A 20,447-nucleotide genomic window follows, 5' to 3' on the forward strand; every position below is an offset into this window, starting at 1 on the left:
CCATGTTTTATGTACAATACCTTTAGTATTTAATGAAGCATGCAAAGTTCTACCTTCATACTGTGAGTATTTGGAGTTACAGGTGGCTCCAGATGTCACACTTTAATGGACTTTTTCCATCATCATGCAATCAGAGCAGTTTTAAATCACTCCAACTGTCACAATCTGCTTTTTGTTCATTTTCTCCATAACAAACACTGGGATGTATTATAGTTTCACAAGAAAAACTGAGAAGGAGCCTGGATCAGGGATGCAGGGCCGATATCTACATTGATTATTTGTAATCATAAAAGAGTAATAACTGATATTTGGACTTGGAACACATTAAATGTTATGAACAGCTGTGACAGCAGCAAAAGCATCATATGATGCTACTACATCCTCCTCTGTTTACTGATCAATTCATTGATTAAGATCAATCAGTGTTTGTCTCCTGCTGTTCTTCTGTTTTCTTTCTCTGTTCTGTCTTTATAAATCTCCCACTAAGGTCCAGATCTTAAAGCTTTATTACTTGTGTTCCACACTCTGTTTCAGTTTAATCTGCTAACTTAGCGGCTAGCAGTTAGCGTAGGTTTAGCCATTATGTAGCAGCTCGTGTGCTGATTTGTGGAGATGTTTGTCTTGTTCATTCCCTGCAGAGAGGCAAGTCTGTCAGTTAGAACAGACCGTTAAAGCTAATATGATTACAGAAACATGCTACGGTGTTTCAGACTAAGAGGCACAGCTAACCTCTTAGTGTTAGCATTAGCCTAGCAGCGTCACCAGAATCAGTTCCAGCTGCTCTGACACCAACAGGTGAACTGTTCAGGTGTTTTCAGGAGAAGCTGTGGAAGGTTGTGATGTTTTTTTTAAACCGTCAACCAGCTGATAATGTGCTTGTCTGTCTCTCTGTGGAAACAACCGCATTCAGCAGTGATTGGCTGTTACAGTGACATGTAACCAATCAGAGAGAGCTGTGGGCGGGGCACAACTGAGACCACAGAGTGACTAGACACAGAGAGGAATTAACATATTTAACATATTCAGAGATCATCGGTCAATAAAAATAATGATACTAATTATTGAGAAAACATCGGCACTGATCTGACATCCATCCATCATCCATCATCCATCCATCCTGTAGTACTTTATATTTAACTTCATTTTACAAGCTGATTTTGCATATCCTGTCCTGATGTTTGCATATAATTTTAATATTGCCTCTGATAACTTGTACAGAACTTTTGTAAACTCATGTTGCTTTCTATGTGATGTATAAATAAAGGGGATTTGATCTCTAGTGTCCTGTGTTCTCCCTCTATAACACCACATGTAAACAAAAGAATCTAGTTCAGGTTCAATCCCGATGAGTTAAAAACTGCCTCAACATCCCATCCTTTACTGCATAAATCCAGCATTTCATATTTCATCTGTATACCTCAGCGAGTCTTGTTGATTTTTAATTGTTGTGGAACTTCACCGGGTCATGGTTTGACTTTCAGAATGTTTCTGGAGCTCATCTATTTCTGCAGCTCTGTTTACAAAGCTAACGGCTGACGGAGGCCACGGCGAGGTAAGAGGTGAAGAGAAAGTGAAGGATGAGGAGGAGGAGGCGGGACGGAGGTGAGGACGAGGACAGGACGAGATAGACGAGGTCAGAGGGATGGAAGGAAGACGGAAAAATGTGCTACCATCACATTCCTGAGGACTGAGGTCACACCGGACCAGCTGCTGTTAGTCTGCTAGGTCGGGTTCAGACCTGAACCGGACCCGACTGCAGGTCCAACATCGGACACGAACATTCCTGATCATTTTCAAGTCAAATTTTACATCATTTAGTGACAATTTGTGAGTCGTTGTGACCTTTTTTTTGTTGTGAACAATTTTTCATTTATTGTGGTCAATTTTTTTGTAATACTGAAGACTTTTTGAGTCATTTCTGCCATTTTTTTTCACATTTTTGTAAAGTTTTATGGTGTAAAATAATGCCTACCTTGAATTTAGTTTCAACTCAAGCAACACTGGACAAATTTTAGATCATTTTGGTAATTTTATGGTGATTTTGGACCATTTTCGAATCATTGTGACCATTTTTGTTTGTTAATTCAAAGAATATTTGAGTAATTTCTGCCACTTTCCTTCACATTTTGGGCAGTTTTAGGGTCATTGTGGCCATTTTGAACAAGTGTAAAAAAAATCCTGACTATGAATTTGGTATTAAATCAAGCAACTTTAGACAAATTTTACATGATTTGGGCAATTTTAGGGTGATTTTAGACAGATTTTGTGTCTTTGCAGCCATTTTTTAAACTCTTTGGGCAGTTTTAGGGTCACTGTGGCCATTGGTTTCATTTTGGACCATTTTTCAATAATTGTAGCCATTTTTTTTTTGTCATTTCTGACAAGACCAAAATATCCTTAACTTGAATATGGTTTCAAATCAACTAAAGCCAAAATTAGACACGATTATAGGCTTTTCAAATCCTTTTGGACAAACTTTAAATCATTTTTTGGTGATTTTGAACCGTGTTTGAGTCATTGTGACGATTTTTTTTTCAGTCGGGTTCAGACCTAAGCCGGACCGAACTGCAGGTCGAACATCGGACACCAACAGAACCACCTCCGAAACTTCTGCTCCTCAGCAGACAAGATGAGGAAAGAAGACGAAGATAAATGCAGCGACTCACGGCCAAAGTGCAGAATGTGGAAACGAGGGCGAAAGTTTATGCGAGGAGGAACGAGATGAATGAGTCCAAAGGAAGATGACGGGAGGAGATGGAGTTCTGGCCAGATCCTGAACTCGCCCAGAGACAAAACAAGACATGAATGTGTGAAAACGGAGCGAGGGATGGCGAGTGAAAGAGTGCAGTCAGGTGAAAGTGATACGGCGAGTCAAACGGACGGACAGGGTGGTCTCGGCCTCCCCCCGGACTCCCCTCAGGAGGCTGACACTTCCCTTCATCCGTCTGACCGCTCACAGAAGGGGGGATGAATAGAGGGGTGAAAGAGCGGGATGAGCCGAGGAGAAAGAGGCCGAAGGGAGGATGAGCAGCAGACGGACATCTAAATGCTCGCCCGCCGGTCTATTGGGAACACAAACACGATGCAGACAGTTCGCAGCGACACATTCGCAAACTTTCGGGCGTGGAAACTCGGTTTGTGTTCAGACTTTCATAGAAACATGATCTGCTGGGCGTCCGGACGGTCTGAGAGACGCAAAGTGTAGCTACGCAACCACGTTCAGACCATCCAAAGACTCTCTGGAAGCATCCCGTCAGTCCATCTGATTAGATAAAGCTCTGTTCAGTGTCAATAAACAGCCACAGTGCTGTAGTTCATTCATACATGACACAGCAAAACACTCAGCTCAGATTTAACATCCGTCAGAGTTCAGTTTAACCATCTAGTTTTGGACAATTTGAGGTAATTTTAGACAAGTTTTAGGTCAAAATATCAATAAATGGGAATCAAACTGTCCACACATCAGATTCTACTGATGTTAGAGCCTCAAAAGTTGGTCAAATGTGGACCATAGACTGGTTTTAGTAGAAATATGGATCCATCCATTTATGTATACTTACAGGAGCTTTCTGGCACAATACCACACTGATTTGAATGTTTTTCAGTTTTTTCCCCATGTTTAAGGACAAATAATTTATCATTATTGTAATTTTGGTCTTGTTTTTTTTTTTTAGTTTCAAATAACTCTGGGCCATTTTTAGTTTCAATTAGTTTTATATTTACCCATTTGACACAAATGTTAGGTTAAGATAGCAAATAAATGGAATTTCATCTTGCCATCTTTGCCACACATCAGATTCTACTGATGCTGGAGCCTCAAAATTGGTGAAATGTGGACCAAAGACTGGGTTTTTATGGGAAATATGAATACATCCATAAATATACACTGAAAGGAACTTTATGGAAACATAAGACCACCAAGGACTGAACATTTTGTTCTTTTCTTCCATTGTCAAGGGCCAATAAGCTGACATAAAACTTGATGAAAATGACAAGAAAATTGTCCAAAATGACTTGTCCGGGTCAATCTATAACTGAGGGACGTCTGAAGTCCATGGAATATATCTGCATACATTTTTATCAAACGTAAAAAACTAATGTTTTATGTTTATTATGATCATGTCTTCATAAATTCTATAATTTATTATGGAAACAATCACTGATTAATAAAAATGACTGGATATCACTAAAATGTCAACCATTATACAAAAAGGTCCTCCATCGTACACTGACCCTGCACGTGTTCCTGAAACATCTTCAGTGTCAGGTTTTAGTTGGAGATACGAGGGTTCGTTTCCTCTTCTAGGAGCTGCTGGAGGCTCTCTATAATTCTGGTCCTATCAGTTAGAAAAACAGGTTGTTCAGAGGCGATCTGTCACTGCAGCAGGAAGCCTTCACTTGGTTTGTTTGTCACCTCATTGTTCCTGACTGGAGAGCACATGCTACTTAACGCTGCTGGCTTCCTGTCAGTCCATCAGGAAACTCTGATCCACTGCTTCAGGAAACTATCCCTCAAATTCATATTGTCCCGATAACGTTGTTTATCCCCGCGTCGCCGCGTTCAGCAGTTAGCATGAAGGATATCCAGTTTCTCCTCAGTCCCAGAAACGTGCCAAAGTTTAGTTTCAGTCCTGAAATAAGGATAGATGGATTTTCATTTCAGCTGCAGCTCGGCCCCGAGTGTGTGATTTATATTCTGGAGGTTGATCCAGAGGTCGTCTGCAGCCAAGATGACCTGAAACTACACCGAGAGGACGAAGGTGGAGGCAGCGAGGAGGCTCAGGGGACAGAGTTTAATAAAGGAAGGTTATAGGGGGACACAAGGATCTGTACATGGAAAATCAATCAGTCTTTCTGCTGGTTCTTCATCTACAGGAACTTTATTTAGTGAAGCAAAGTTCTACCTTCATACTAGGAATATTTTCTGAGTTCCAGGTCCTTGAAGTCTATAGAGATGGGTCCAGATTTATCACTGATGAAGTGAGGAGAATCATAAGAAACGATGGAACAAGTCCATTAAAAAATGGACTTGTTCCATCGTTTCTGAGCCTCACCACAATGTTGGAGTCTTTTTGATCAAGTTTAAAGTCATTTTAGATCAGTTTCAAATAGCTCTGGATCATTTCTGAGTCAGTTTGGATGATTTTTAACTAATCTTTGTCAATTTTTGAGTTATTTTGGGCAATTTCTGAAGTACTCCTGGTTAATTCTGGAGTCATTTTGGCAGTTTTACATCGACTAATTCATGGTGGAGCCAGATTTATTACTGATGAAGCTCTGAGGCTCAGAAATGATGGAAAAATCCATTAATGGACTTTTTCTATCATTTCTGATCCTCAGAACTTCATCAATCCAGCAGATAGAACCATGACATTTAGGAGGAGAAACGTGAGTTCTGGTAAAAACTGACGACAGATAAGTTTAAATCCATCCAGGTGTCACAGTCTGAAGAATAAATCTGACATTTTGAGGTCATTTTTTGCATCATTTTAGAACTAATTTTTGACCATTTTGAGTCATTTTGAACAATTTTGTAAACTATTTTCACACTTTTTTTTTTTAATTTTTAGGCAATTTTGAATCATTTTGTCAGTTTTGGAGTCTTTTTGAACAAGTTTAAAGTACTTTCAGATGAGCTTTAAATCATTCTGGATCATTTTTGAGTCATTTTGGACGATTTTTAACTAATCTTCATCAATTTTTAAGTTATTTTGGTAATTTTTTGAACTAATGGACTTTGCATTTGTGTGTAACTTTGCATAAACCATGTCAGGCTTTCCTCTGGACCGTTGCCTGATCTGACCAGCAATGATGTGTTTAGCTGAAAGGGTTTTTTTTGTTTGTTTTTGACACTTAAAAGTGCTGACATTTCACCAACTTTAGAGGCTCCACGTCAGTAGAATTTCATGTATAATAAGGCAAGATTCCAGTTCCAGGTCCCAAAACATCTCATAATTGTCATGACTTGAAACATGTCCAGAATGCCTTAAAATTCTGCAAAAGTGATTCAAAAATGATTTAAAATTGCTCCAATTAATCCAAAGATGACTCAAAGTTGTCCAAAAATGATTCAGAAATGTTATAAAATTGCTCCAAATCGACCCAAAATGACTGAAAATGTGCCTGAAATTTACTCAAAAGTGTACAAAATAATAATAATGAATAATTGTTGGTCACTGAAAATGGAAAGAGTGCAAATTGTTTAATCCAGGTTGATATTGTGTCCCCATAAAGTTCCTGTAAGTGTCTATAAATGGATGGATCCATATTTCTCCTAAAATCCAGTCTTTGGTCGACATTTCTCCACCTTTTGTAGAATCTGATGTGTGGTCAGATTGGCCAGACAAGGTTCCAGTTATTTCTTCTCCTTATTATCTTACTTTTTGCTGTAAAATCTGCTGGTGGCTGAAACAAAGAGCTCTCTGGAGATGGAGGCGTTCTGGTTTGGAAAGGCGTCCTGCTCGGTACAAACCGTTTGTCATTCAGATAGTTTGTGGCTTTAATGCTGAAGAAGGCAAAACATGCCAAAGTAATGATAATGGATGTAGAAAGACTGCATTGGAGGTATGAGAGAGCAGTTCTGCCCTGCATCGCTCAAACTCAGCAGTTTGTAAAGAATAACAGAACAGAAGGAGGAGAGAATGATTCCTTCTCTTTTTCCAGCCTCCTTCTCCTCCTCCTCCTCGTTAGTCTGGGTTACCAGGAGGTGAGATGGAGGTTTCCATCTCCCACTGGGCCTCCTCTCATCCCTTAGCCTGTCTGTTAGCTCCACACACAAACACAGGCCAGCCGAGGGGGGAATCTACGATGCTGTCACCAGATAATCGCTACTGGCCACGCCGGTCAATCTGAGCTCTCACAGAGCGGGACGAGGCGAGCGCTTGTCATGCTGTGACATGTTGCTTTTGGACGGAGAGGGGGAAGCCTCGTGAGGTAATGGTTGGACGCCGAGACGTCAGACGGGACGGGAAGCGAACGCCTCACTGGTGGCCACTGGAATACAGCCAGTGAACAGAAATGTCAACCAAAGACTGGATTTTTAGTAGAAATAAGGATCCAACCATAGATATACACTTATAGGAACTTCATGGAGACATAATACCCCCTCATTTGAACTTCACGTTTTCCAGCATTTCAGACAAATTTAAGCCAATTTTGTAGAAACTTTATGTGTTTTTGAGCATTTTTTAAAAATAATTTTGGAACATATGTTTCATTTCCGACAAATTTTGAGTCATTTCGGACATTTTAAAAATAGTTTGAGAAGTTAAAGTCATCCGAAACAAATTTTGAGTAATTTTAATGACTTTTTCAGACATTTTTTCACTTGGATAAAATTTTGTAGCATTTGTTGGGTAGTTTGTGTAATTCTGGACAGGTTTTCAAGAAGAATATCTCCATTTTTCCTCTCTAGACAAATTTTGAACCATTTTATCCAAGTTTTGAGTCAGCTTGGACACGTTTCATGGACACTATTGTCTCTGTTCTCTGATTGTCTTTGCCTTGTTTCTCATTTTGTGTCAAATTTTGGTCATTTGTTGTCTTTGTTTTGTTGTTTTTTGTCTGTTTCTGTTGTTTTATCTCCATGTCTCCTCAGATGTTAAACTCTGAACTAATGTTATCTCCTCAAACTTTCACAATCACTTTGGATATTTTTTTCAGACAAATTGAAGTCATTTTATAACATTATTTTAGTTATTAAGGACAAACTTGATTCATTTTTGACCAATGTTGAAGCCATTTTAGACAGTTTTCTCAAACATTTTGAACAAGTTTCCATTGTTGACTCACTCTGGACAATTTTTCAAGTAATTTGGAGAAATTTTCACCATTTTGGACAAATTTTATGTAACTTTCAACAAGTTTCTAGTTATTTTGGAGAAATTAGATTTGTTTTTTTACTGATTTTGAAGCCAATTTTCTCAATCATTCTGAACATGTTCCAGGGTTTCAGTCATGAAAGCTGAAACATGTAGAATAAAGTGATTCAGATGAAATATCACAATTTCAAACTCACATTTGGTTATTTTTCCAGACTGAGCTGCACGTCACACATAATTCTTTCTAGGTCGGTCAGAAAGTTGAGACTCTGACAAATATTTCTGTTTTTACAGTTTCTGGTTCTGGTAAATGGTGCAATTTCTAAAAAGAAAACATGTCGGCATGTTTTGGGTGGAAGAGTGGATAGAAATAAAAACATCGGTGGAAAATGGGGAGAAAAGAATGGAGAAGTAGTTCAGCTGATGAACCTCGAGGGGTGAAGAGATGACAGCTGAGAGAAAGAGCTGTAGAGGAGATGAATGGAGGAATCAGAGTGTCTGCGGTCCACCAGAGGAATGAATGACGGCGCTGGGACCAAGGTGGAGGACGGGGGACGAGTGGAACCCAACTGTTGCAAGCGTTTTTCTGGGGGGACGCCACACCGCAGCGCACCGCCCACCCACCCACGGCAGGGCCAGCCAAAGGTCTGAAGGAACCACAGACTTCTGAACGTTCTAAATATAGCAGACTGATAGGATCTGTGGAAAAGGGCAGCACACTAACACAATCAGCCTCCTACGCTCAGCAGATTATTTAGCAACGGTAGAGAACAGGAGAACGCTGCTGACAGCTCCTATCAGCCTCGTACCGTGAATCAGCCCTTCTGCAGACACGCTCACATAGTTTGCCTTAAAAGTGGAGGTTCTGGCTCTGCTGCTTTGTTTGTGGGGGGGCTGGAGGCTAAAAACAAACCGTTTAATAGATCCATTCAGATCTACACAGTTCATGAAAACATGTTTAGCTGAAAAATTAGCCTCACATGCTGGCAAATATCAGCATGCAAGCAGACTGTGACTGAGAAATATAATACCAGCATCTAGACACCAAAAAACACCAGTTTCTGTTTCCTACCAGCGATTCCTCATGTCAAATAGGGAAAAATTGGAACAAAAATGAGACGAAAAACAAGACAAAAAAAAGAAAAACAGGACAAATAATTAACCCTTTAAGCTTCAGTCAATTCCAGCTGTTTTCAGTACAAAAAATCGCTAATATTCTATTTTTAAATTAAAAAAAATTACGAAAAATACAGGGAATATTGGACGCGCATCACGAGGTGCATTTCCTTGAAAACGACCGATTCGTGGATTTTATACCGACTTCAGGACATGTTTTGGACAAAATAGTTTACTGGCTTGTGTCATCTGGATGTAAAAGGTTGGATTATGGCCGATTTTTGTGGAATCTTTTTTTTTGTGTGTAATAATGAACCCGGAAATGTGAGTCGCGCTGTGTGCTTTGAAGCCGTGTATAGAGAACGGATGGATGAACATTTGTTTTTGTCGGACAAATGTGTTTTTCTCACCCGCTGTGGTAATCGCATCTGAAAGTGGTTTATACCGGCAGATTCATGAGAATCTAAGCTTTCCATCGGCGTATAGTGTTTGTATAATCGTGTTTGCAGCCGTCGGACATTCTTTAAATTCCTATGCAAATTAGTAAGTGTACCGCCGGTGGTACACCGACGACACACTGAAGCGTAAAGGGTTAAAAAGGTCACAAAAAACAATGCAAAAAGATGGAAATAAGACTTGAAACAAGACAAAATGTCCAAAACAAGACACAAAGAAACAACAGAACACAAAGCAGACACAAAGACACTGAAATCTACTCCAGGGGTCAGAAAAAGACTACACAGGATTTTTGCTCATTTTTTCCATCTATTATTGCTAATTAACGTTATGGGATGTATCACCGCTGTTATTCATTTGCCTTCATGTAATGAATATCCACAGAGAGATCAGCATTGTTTAAATTTAAACTGCATGTTTTTATACACAGCTCAGAAACATACACATGACAAACAAAAACAAATAAACAATTCAGCAACACAACGAACTCATGGCCTCATTTAAACCCACATAAAGAGGAGAATTTAAAGCTGAATTAAAGAGCAGCGAGGGCTTATAAAACATGTAAAAATCTCCAAAAACATCTCCCCCAGCCTGTCACATCAAGTTAAAGTAAAGTAAGCAATAACAAAAGCTCATGCATTCATAAAGGAACCTAAGTTTTGCTTTGCTGATATTTTTCCATTGAATCCACTTTCTTTGATCTCTCTCTCCATTGGTGGAGGCTGGGAGGTAATGGTCATTATTTTCTTTGCCACCGGTAGCAGAATATGTCAGACATACACCCCCTGTCAAAAGTTTTAGGACGCTTTCTCATTCAAATGAATGAGTAAGTGTCCTACAACTTTTGACAGGGGGTGTATGTCTTTTTTTTATCCATTACTTCCTCTGGAACAGAACCAGTCATATAGAACAATGGGTCAAGTGGTAAATCAACACCTACAATGGATCTGATTTCTGCCCGAATCCCAAAATAGAACAGAACATGTGGGTCTGCTCTCCAGTTTTGCCAAAGTTTCTCCAACATAAGTTGTTGTTCCTGTCATCAAAGCTTCAGATTATGGAGGGTGTTTGAAAATATCTCATCTTTACTTTCCAATGAAATTCAGGATTTAGCATTTCTAAGCCTCATAACTTCATCAGCAGAACAGAGATTGATGAAGCTTCTTTTAGAGTCTAAAGAAGGAGTCCAGTTGGGTTCTACTTCCTGCCTGATGATGAGACTCAAACGTCAGATGGTTAAATTCTAAATAAACTATTATTTAGTTCTATTAAAGCAGGTTGTTGTCCCGGAGCGTGACGCAGGTCTGGATTGTGTGTTCAGTGTTTGTGTGTGAGAGTCCCATCCAGGCGCTGTCCCAGGACCCCGGAACCTTCCAGAACACCGGGACCCGACCAGACAACAAACAGCGCCGTCAGCGTGATTTATCGACCATTCAGCCGGCGCCTCACAAAGACGCACACGTATGTATGAGCACGTATGAAACACGGAGCGGCTCGGAAAGATGCGCTCGGGGCAGATGTTGGACTCCGACTCTGGATGGGAACCAGAGACAAAGAAGAACGACAAAGACAAAGAGGAGGACGGAGATGAAGGACGAGGACGATGGGGGGAGCCGGAGTAAACATCGATGCCGCATGAATGCAATTTTTTCCTTCTCCCCGTCTTCCCCCCTTCCTTCTGCTGCTCAGAGAGAACAAGAGGCACTGCATCATCCCGACAGCCGCAGAAAGAGAAGAGAGGAGGCAGAAAGAGGGATTGTGACGGAGGGATAAAGGGCTATCCGTCTCCGTCCGTCACCTCATTCATCGTCTCTGCTCCGTCCTGCCGGCCCATCCGTCATCCGCTGTCACACGGACACACAACTCTGCACAACAACAAACATCAAAGCCGGGCACACACTCGCTCTCCGCCCTGCTTCACACATTCACAACAACGCTCACTTTCACACACTTTTCGTGGCGGACACGACGGCGAGAATCGCGCGGCGGCCAGAAAGCCACACAAACTCGGCCTCTCCGCCCCGTTTCACACATTCAGCGCCGATGACAGACACACAAACTGCGCTCAGTTTCACACATTCAGCGCCGATGACAGACACACAAACACGCCAAAGAAAGAAGACGCTCGGAAACGGCGGCGGCGGAGGGCGACATCGACACACAAACACTCGCTCGCTCCGCCCAACATCCTGGGTTCTCACTGGAGCCGTCCAGTTCTGTCCCACCGGTTCTGCTCGCTGCTTTCCCAGGACCCCAAACACACAACCGGTTCTCAACATCCGGCCCGAGGACCCGTGTCGTCCCCCAGGAAACTGGAGTCATCGAACGCAACACGATTCAGCTCTAAAAGTTATAAACGGTCATTTCTGAAACCACAACAAAGTTTCTAATATATAAACAGCTAACTTCACAAAGACAATCTGGTTCATAAAGAAGCTAAAGAAGTCAAAGTTTAATGACTGAAATTTTTGGATCCAAAAATACACTCATGAGTTCTCAGTATCCGGCCCGAGGACCCGTGTCGTTCCTCTGGTAACCGGAGTCATCGAACGCAACACGATTCAGCTCTAAAAGTTACAAACATCGTTCTGAAACCACAACAAAGACTGTAATATATCAGCAACAGACTTCATGAAGGTAATCTGGTTCATAAAGAAGAAGTTAAAGAAGTAAATATCAGTTTAATAATGACTGAAATCAGTGGACCCAAAGATGTCCCCAACCGATTGTCAACATCCGGCCCAAGGACCCGTATCATCCTGCTGGTGTCATCGAACACAACATGATTCAGCTTCAAAATATCAAAATGGTCATTCTTAAACCACTGAAGTCCACAGCTCAGCTTTGAATGTATCAGAAACACACAACTAACTTCACAAAGGTAATCTGGTTCCTGAAGAAGAAGCTAAAGAAATAAATAAAAGTTTCATAATGACTGAAATCAGATAAGATGCTCATAAATGGTTCTCAAAGACCCGTTACGTCGCCCTGGTTTCATCAAACTCAACATGATTCAGGACATTTTAGTGAACAATCGTCATTCTTAAACCACCAAACTCCACAATAAAGCACGGTACTGTTCTAATCTAGAAGGTTCTGTATAGTTTCTGCTTTATTCACCTTCATTGCTGAGGCTCACAGAAAACAAATAAAGTCACAAAACAACAAACTTCACTTCATAAATCTGGTTTGTAAAGAAAAAGTTTAAGGTTTAAATATCAGTGTCACAATGACTGAAATCATTGAACCCAGAGATGAACCCAGCTGGTTCTCTACATCTAAACCCAACAAGTGTTTCATATTTCCAAGAAATCTGACTCCACAAAAGCAACTTGGTTTGTAAAGAAGCTTTAAAGAAGATCCACCAGTTTTTACAGCAATTTATGGAGGTAATGTTGATTTATTTGAAGTAAAAATGAAGAGTTTCAGTCATTCTATGCTGCAGAATTTCTATATTTGACTCAAAACTAAGTTCTGTGAAATACTGTGGCTGAGTTGTGAGAATTTTATGTTTTATTTTGTCTTTCACGAGGACAGAATCCAGAAAATAACTTCACTTTAACTTTTTATCATGTTTTTGAGCATTTCCTGCAGTAAACCTCAACCTTTAGGTTTTCTTTAAGGACATGTGTGGTGACATTAGACCGTTAACAATTCAACAACAGATAAGACAGAAGTGGAGATAAGAAAAATCTGTGAGAGTGTTTCAGAAGAGAGAATAAAAGTAGAAGGTAGAAAATCAAACCAAACCCAAATGAAGGAGGAGGATGAGGGAAGGAAAGCCTCGGGGGTGTGTGAGGGGAGGATGAAAAGGACGAAGGGGGGAGGAGGAGGCAGAAAAAAGATAGTGGGGAGGGAAAAAAAACACAAGACAGAGAGAGAAAACGAAGGAGAGAGGACCACGAGGAGACAAAGACCTACTTGTCTCAAGTCACTGAAGGCCAGAAGCAACGTGTCACCCTGGAAGCCTGCGACCGGCCCGGCTCTGGCAAAACCTGTGGGAAAATACAAACCCACCCCCCCAGTCCACCCCCGGAGAGAGGGAAGAGAGGAGGAGGAGGAGAAGAAGAGGGTGAAAAAGGGAAGAATAAAGGACCTGGTCGGATTCGCTATGCATCGGATAGATTGGCAGACAAATGACAGCCTGGGGAGGAGGAGGAAGGGTGTTAGAGTCATGTCGCTGGGCCTGGCTGGAAAACAGCCGAATCGTCAATGAGAGCGAGTGTTAGTGGATGTGAAAGAGGAAAAAAGAAAAGGAGAACGGCCTCCGCTAAGTGACCTTCATACGCAACCAAACGCCGTCCTCACTCATCATTTACAGGAAGTTTATTTAGAAATAAGCAGCCAGCTGTAAGAAAGACGTCCAGTTTAAAAGTCGATGTAAAGACGATGAACCAGCAGCTACACTTTCATCTACAACACCAGAGATGGACCAGGAACCAGCAGGTTTAATGTCCAAACACAGTAGAACGTTCTAAAATCTGCAGATATCGTGTTATGTTCACACACAAACTGTGATGATTTGTAAACGTTGTAAATTAAAGCAAAAAAATGGCCTAAATCTGCCCCAAAACGACTCAAAATGTGTCTGACTCAAAACTGTCCAACTTATCAATAATGAATAATTATTGTCCACTGAATATGGAAAAGTGCAAAATGTTTTAATTACAGTTAGTATTGTGTCCCCATAAAGCTCCTGTAAATGATATAAATGGATGGATCCATATTTCTACTAAAATCCAGTCTTTGGTCGACATTTCACCGACTGTCGTAGAGTTTGATGTGTTGCAAATTTAACAAGACAAGGTTCCAGTTTTTAGATGTTTACACTAAATGTTGACTCATTTATAAAGGGATCATCCATATTTGCTCATGGAGAACTAGCTGTAGTACACTACTATGACTAGCTGTCACAACCTTTAACTACGTGTTTGAAGCTTATCCTTATTTTCTGGGCTACAACAGTCTAATTTATGATTGGTTGGTTAAAAAGACGGTGAAATCAAACGGCTAGAAACTTATTTGCGACAAGAAAGGTAACTGCAAATGATGCTGGAGGCTTTTCGGTGGCAATCTGAGGTGTTTTCTGGGTGTTCTGCTGCTCTGAGAACAGTGCAGTTGGACTGTTCTGCAGGACGACGCCTGGTCGGGGTCGGCCGGAGTGTGAGCTGGGGTCCTGGCGTCAGTTGGCCCCCGAAAACAAGCCGGCTGGTATTCTGAGCGAGGGAGCGGAGAAAAGAGGAGTGTAGCGGAGGGAGCAGCTAATCTCTGAAACACAAGGCCATACACTCCACAGCAGCGATTACACGCCTGCCATCCAGACTGACCCCGAACACACCGTTAGCAGCAGCACTCACACCGGCCTGCTGCTGAACCCTGGACACAAAAAACCTCAGAAGAAGACCTTCATGTTCTACACCGGCCTGCTGCTGAACCCTGGACACAAAAACCTCAGAAGAAGACCTTCATGTTCTACACCGGCCTGCTGCTGAACCCTGGACACAAAAAACCTCAGAAGAAGACCTTCATGTTCTACACCAGCCTGCTGCTGAACCCTGGACACAAAAAACCTGCAGAACATCAGACCTCCAACTCCCCCTGAAGAACCTGAACCTCCACGTTCCCTCTGAAGAACCTGAACCAGGTCTAAAACTTGTCCTCCACGTTCCACCTGCCATCACCCGTCTAGAACCACGTCTGACAGAATTCCTCCAAACATCCTTTAATCCAGAAAGCTTCAGTTTGCTGTAGACCAGGGGTGTCCAACATGAGGCTCAAATCCGTCCAATTTTTGTCCCATTTTTGCCATTTGGTGTCGGCTTTTTGTTGTTCTTGTCTTTTTGCTGTCTATTTTCTCTCTCCTTTCTTTGTTTTTCTCACATTTTTCTCTCATTTTTGTCATTTTATGTCTCATTTTGTTGGTTGTCATTTTTTGTCTAATTTTTGCCATTTTCTCTCTCCTTATTGTGTTTTTTTAACTGTTTTGTCTTATTTTTACCATTATGTCCCTCTATTTTGTTGTTTTGTCTTGTTTTTACCATTTTGTATGACCTTGGTGTGTCATTTTTGTTTTTGTCATTTTGCATTTGGTTTTTGTCGTCTTTTTAAAATACTGTGATTCTTTTTTTTTTTTTACATTTTCCCCAGTTTTGATAAGTTACAGATAATAAGTAAAATCACATAAAGTACGAATTTACATATTATTTGGAAAAATATTAGGTCAAACGGTACATAATGTCTGTATCTGTATTTTTACTAACAAGGTTTTATTTGTTTATTTATTTTAATTTTTACATTTTATTTTAATTGTTTGTGCTGTTTTTATCCTTTCATATCTTTAATGCAGCACTTTGAGAAAACAAATAAAATGTATTATAATTAATATTAGTATTAGTATTTAAATAAGCAGGAAATATTATTTTACATTAATTTGTTAATAATTTAAAAGATAAATTATGTATATTAGGAATTTTAAAATGCTCAATAATTTATTATTGTTACGTTAAATGTTATTTTATAGATTTTTTGGTCTAGTTTTGTTAAATTATAGACAAGAAAAAATATGAATGTAAATGCTGGCTATAAAAAAGGAAAATCTTTACTTTTACAGTTATTTGTTCTTTAATAACTGACTATAAAAAGGACAGCTTTAATATATTTAATTGGATATTTACTTGTACTTTCCCCGTTTTTATAGTTTTTTTTAACATGAACTGTTTTAATTTAATTTAATTTTTCTTTCCTTTTTAAACTTTTTTTTAATAACCTGTACTTTTAATCTTGCTTGTCTTCCTTCCTTTCAGTCTCTCCTCTTTTCTTTTCCTCTCCACTGATCGTATTCATCCATCTGAACCTCCTTTTTCCTTTTTATCCTCCACAATCCTGGAATTCCTGCCTTTATTCCATCTCTAATCCCTCTTTCTTCACTTCCTTTCCCTTTAAGTCGTGTATTCTGCTCTCTCCTCTGGCCTTTCTCTGCTTTTATTAATTTCTCTCCTCTCTTTTAATCCCATTTTCTCTGGCCTCTCGTCCTCTTTCATCCTAATCTGCTCTGACCTTTATTTCTTTAATCCCTCCAAGTTCACCTTCTGGGGAATTTCTCTCAGTCCGACTCTTTTCCTTTATTCTGTCACTGATTCTACTCCACTCTCTCCTTCCATCTCATGTTTAATCCATCGTTCTGATTCGTTTTACTGCAATTATAAGATTTTAAAGATTAAACAGTTTTATTCATAAAATCATCCACAGTCTAACTTATTAAATATTCATCAACCAATCAGGCAGAAGCTGCACCAGGTGGATGGAGGACCTGGAAAGGCTATTTTCTGTCTCATTGTGGGTTTCATTTTTATTATGTCTATTTTTTGCCATTTTGTGTCTATTTTTGGCAGTTTTATCTCATTTTTGCCATTCTGTGTCTCTTTTCTTTGTTTTTTCTCATTTCCTGACTCATTTTTTGTTATTTTTTGTCTATTTTTTGCAGTTTTTGTCTGCTTTTGACATTTTGTGTCTCCTTTTTGCTGTTTTTATCTCATTTTTGACATTTTATGTCTCTTTTCTTTGCTTTTTCTCATTTTTTGTCTCATTTTTTTGCCATTCTCTTTTCTTTGCTTTTTTCTCATTTTTTGCCATTCTGTCTCTATTCTTTGTTTTTTTTCTCATTTCTTTTCTCATTTTTGCCATTCTGTCTCTTTTCTTTGTTTTTCTCATTTCTTGTCTCATTTTTTGCCATTCTGTCTCTATTCTTTGTTTTTTTTCTCATTTCTTTTCTCATTTTTGCCATTCTGTCTCTTTTCTTTGTTTTTTCTCATTTCTTGTCTCATTTTTTGCCATTCTGTCTCTATTCTTTGTTTTTTTTCTCATTTCTTTTCTCATTTTTGCCATTCTGTCTCTTTTCTTTGTTTTTTCTCATTTCTTGTCTCATTTTTGCCATCGTGCCTCGCTCGTGTCATTTTCTTTCATGTCCGTCTCATTTTGTCTCATCTTGTGATTGTCTGTGTCTCCTCTGGGTTGTATTTTTTTTTAAATTTTTTGTCAAATTTTTGCCATTTTGGGTCACATTCGAGTCTCATTTTTGTTGGCTTATCATCTTTTGTCTAATTTTTTGCCATTTTGTCTCTTTTCTTGTTTTCTGAAATTTTGTGCGACCTTGGTATCTCGTTTTTTTGTTTTTGGCATTTGTTGTCTAATTTTTGCCATTTTGTATCTCCTTTTAGTTATTTTTTAATTTTCGTCAATTTTTTTCCCCATCTTGTCTATTTTTTGTTCTTTTTGTCTCGTTTTTGCCATGTTGTGTCTCGCCTGTGTCATTTTGTGTCTATTTTTGTTCTTTTTGTCTCGTTTTTGCCATTTTGTGGACCTCAATGTATCATTTTTGTTTCTTTATGTTAGTTTTGTTATATTTTTGCCTCCTTGTTGCCATTTTGTGTCACCTTTATCATTTTTCTGTCTCATTTTTGCCATGTTGTGTCTCGCCTGTGTCATTTTGTGTCGTGTTGTGATCGCTTGTGTCTCCTGTGGGATCAGTAAATCTAAAATCCGTCCTCTAAACTTTCCTGCCTTCCCTCCAGCTCCCAGGTTTGTGCCCCAGATAAGCAGCTCTGTAACCTCCTAACCCCTCGGCAGCACTGCACGCATGTCACTGCTCATCATCGACCCGAGCCGTGACTCGAAGAACCCCGATGGTGGAAGAACCGAGCCAACGACGCCTCTTTCATCCCCAGAACCACGAATCAGGGAAGGACGGGGGAGGAGGATGAAAAGAGGAAAGAAAGAAATCTGAGAAAAGAACCAAAGAAGGAAACAGAAAGAAAAGAGCCGGAGGATGAAAAACCTCCTCAGAGAACAGAAGATGCTCTCCTCTAGCCGTGGAATCGGCTGTTCCATAGCGCCCCCTGTGCTCCCACACGCAAACTGCAAACTTTACAGACTGATTCAGGTCTGTGTGGCTGAATTTAAAGGAGAATTTACACTAAATAATTAATGATTATTAGACCCATAAATTCATTCATGGTGGCAAGAAAACCAAATTTACAGGAGAAACTTAAATTTTAGGAGTAAATGCCTTAAAAACTTGTGTTTATGCTCCGACCTTAAAGTAATTACAAATATTAACTTTAACTGCGGACAAAAAGTAGTTTGTTGGTTGAACATACCTTCATTAGAAGCTGCATTACTTCTTTATTTGTTGTTGAGCAGAAACATTTGTGAAAACCTGAAATCTGTCTGAAAACGAGCCTAAATGGAGAAACTAATCCCCCGTTTGTGTGTCGAGTCTGAACACGTCAGTGAATGTTTGTGTTAAAGAGGGGAGAAGGGAAAAAGCACAAAGAAACAAACCAAGAATGACAGAAGGATAGACCAGCATTTAACGTCTGAGGTCTCTTAGAAATGTCCTTATTGTTCAAAGAAAAGCTTTTTTCTATGAAGATAACACTAAATGAATGCTAATCCAGTGTAGACGTTGTTAATGTGATAAATGACACATTCATAAACCATCTCACTGATTTGATGACATCCTGAGAGGTTTTAAACACTTTTTTTCTGTTTTAGCTCGAATGCACTGAAGATGTGTGTTTATTGCAGAAAACATAAAGCAATGAAGTTAAATTAAATTAAAGGTGAGCTGCAGGTCAATCAGACTAAATTCCATTCAAAAAAGTTCCAATTTAAAGACCGGCAAGCAACAGTTATGAATTAATCCTCATTTTTTCCTCATATTTGGTCGCCTCCGGCAGATTTTAGAATCAGTATTTGTATCAAATTGGTTTAAATATGATGTTAAGGTATCTGTTTTTTTTACTAATACAGAGCAACTTTAAGACATTTCTAAGTGATCCCAAACCTTTGAACAGCAGTGCATATATACATATAAATAAATACAGGACTGTGCAAATGTTAAGCAGTAATACTACATTAAAAATCTACTTTATATTTCTGAATCCATGTATGATAGAAACAGATTTAGAGAACGGAAACAAAGCCGTCTGATAGCGCCGTGTGACGACGTATTCATCCGCTCTGCTCATCAACTAGTTCCTGTAACCAGTTCTGATGTAAAGATGGAATGCCGTAGGTAGAGGACGCTGTAAACCGAGGACTTCCTGTACGGTGATTTATTTTTACTCTAACATGATTTCTACCTCGACCTTTGCACAGTCCTGCAGTAAACACACTCGTACACGTGTAAAGGCCGTGGACTCTCACCTTCACACTCCTGGACGTCGGCGTTGAGCTGCTGCAGAGCTCCCATGGAGACCTGACGGAGCTCCGGGTCCAGCAGCAGCTGCATCAGGGAGGTGGAGATGTGTTTGCAGGCCGACATGCAGGCCGTCTGGGCCACCTTTCCCTGGATAAACAAACAAACAGGTGAGACGTCCAGATGTGTTTCTGCTCCTCAAACAGATCAAATGTTCGTCTAACAGAGTGGAAAATATGGTTCTGGAAACGTTTAAGTTTTCCAGGACAGCATCTGTATAAAAGTAGCTTCAACCTCATGGAATCGAGGATCAGGAAACAAAGTCCTACACCATGAGAACGTCTGCTGATAAAGGAAATAAAAAGGAGCTGACACATCCGGTGCTTCCTGTTTCTACTGGGAGTTCTGAGTGTTTCTGTCCATCATGTGATGAGTTACAGATTAGAGGTGGATCTTTGATTTGCATCAATAGTTTGACTGATTAAATATTTATTAGCCAATCAGGAGGATGGAGGACCTGGTTAGGACATTTTGTGTTGTTTTGTGTCATTTTGTTCCAACTTTGTCTCATTTTGTCTTGTTTCTGTCATTTTGTGTCACCTTGGTGATATTTTTGTTGGTTCTGTCATTTTTTGTCTGATTTTTTTCATTTTGTGTGTCCTTTTTGTTGGTTCTGTCATTTTTTGTCTGATTTTTTTCATTTTGTGTGTCCTTTTTGTTGGTTCTGTCATTTTTTGTCTGATTTTTTCATTTTGTGTGTCCTTTTTGTTGGTTTTGTCATTTTTGTCTCCATTTTGTCATTTTCTGTGACCTTGTGTCTCAGTTTTGCTGTTTTTGTCATTTTGTTTCCACTG

At 39.7% G+C, this 20,447-nt stretch overlaps 1 protein-coding gene across 1 annotated transcript in view; it reads right to left on the reverse strand.

Annotated features, from left to right (window-relative positions):
• The window catches only part of exoc6b (exocyst complex component 6B), a 97,538-nt gene that overhangs the window by 18,733 nt on the left and 58,358 nt on the right, over positions 1-20,447 (reverse strand). The window contains exons 19-20 of the mRNA XM_051944072.1: positions 19,602-19,743; positions 13,317-13,390 (exon numbers count right to left, since the gene is read on the reverse strand). Of these exons, the coding sequence (XP_051800032.1) occupies positions 13,317-13,390; positions 19,602-19,743 (216 nt within the window). The remainder of the gene's footprint in view (positions 1-13,316; positions 13,391-19,601; positions 19,744-20,447) is intronic.

This window comes from Acanthochromis polyacanthus, chromosome 23 (genome assembly GCF_021347895.1).
Source record: "Acanthochromis polyacanthus isolate Apoly-LR-REF ecotype Palm Island chromosome 23, KAUST_Apoly_ChrSc, whole genome shotgun sequence".
NCBI classification, from domain to species: Eukaryota; Metazoa; Chordata; class Actinopteri; family Pomacentridae; genus Acanthochromis; species Acanthochromis polyacanthus.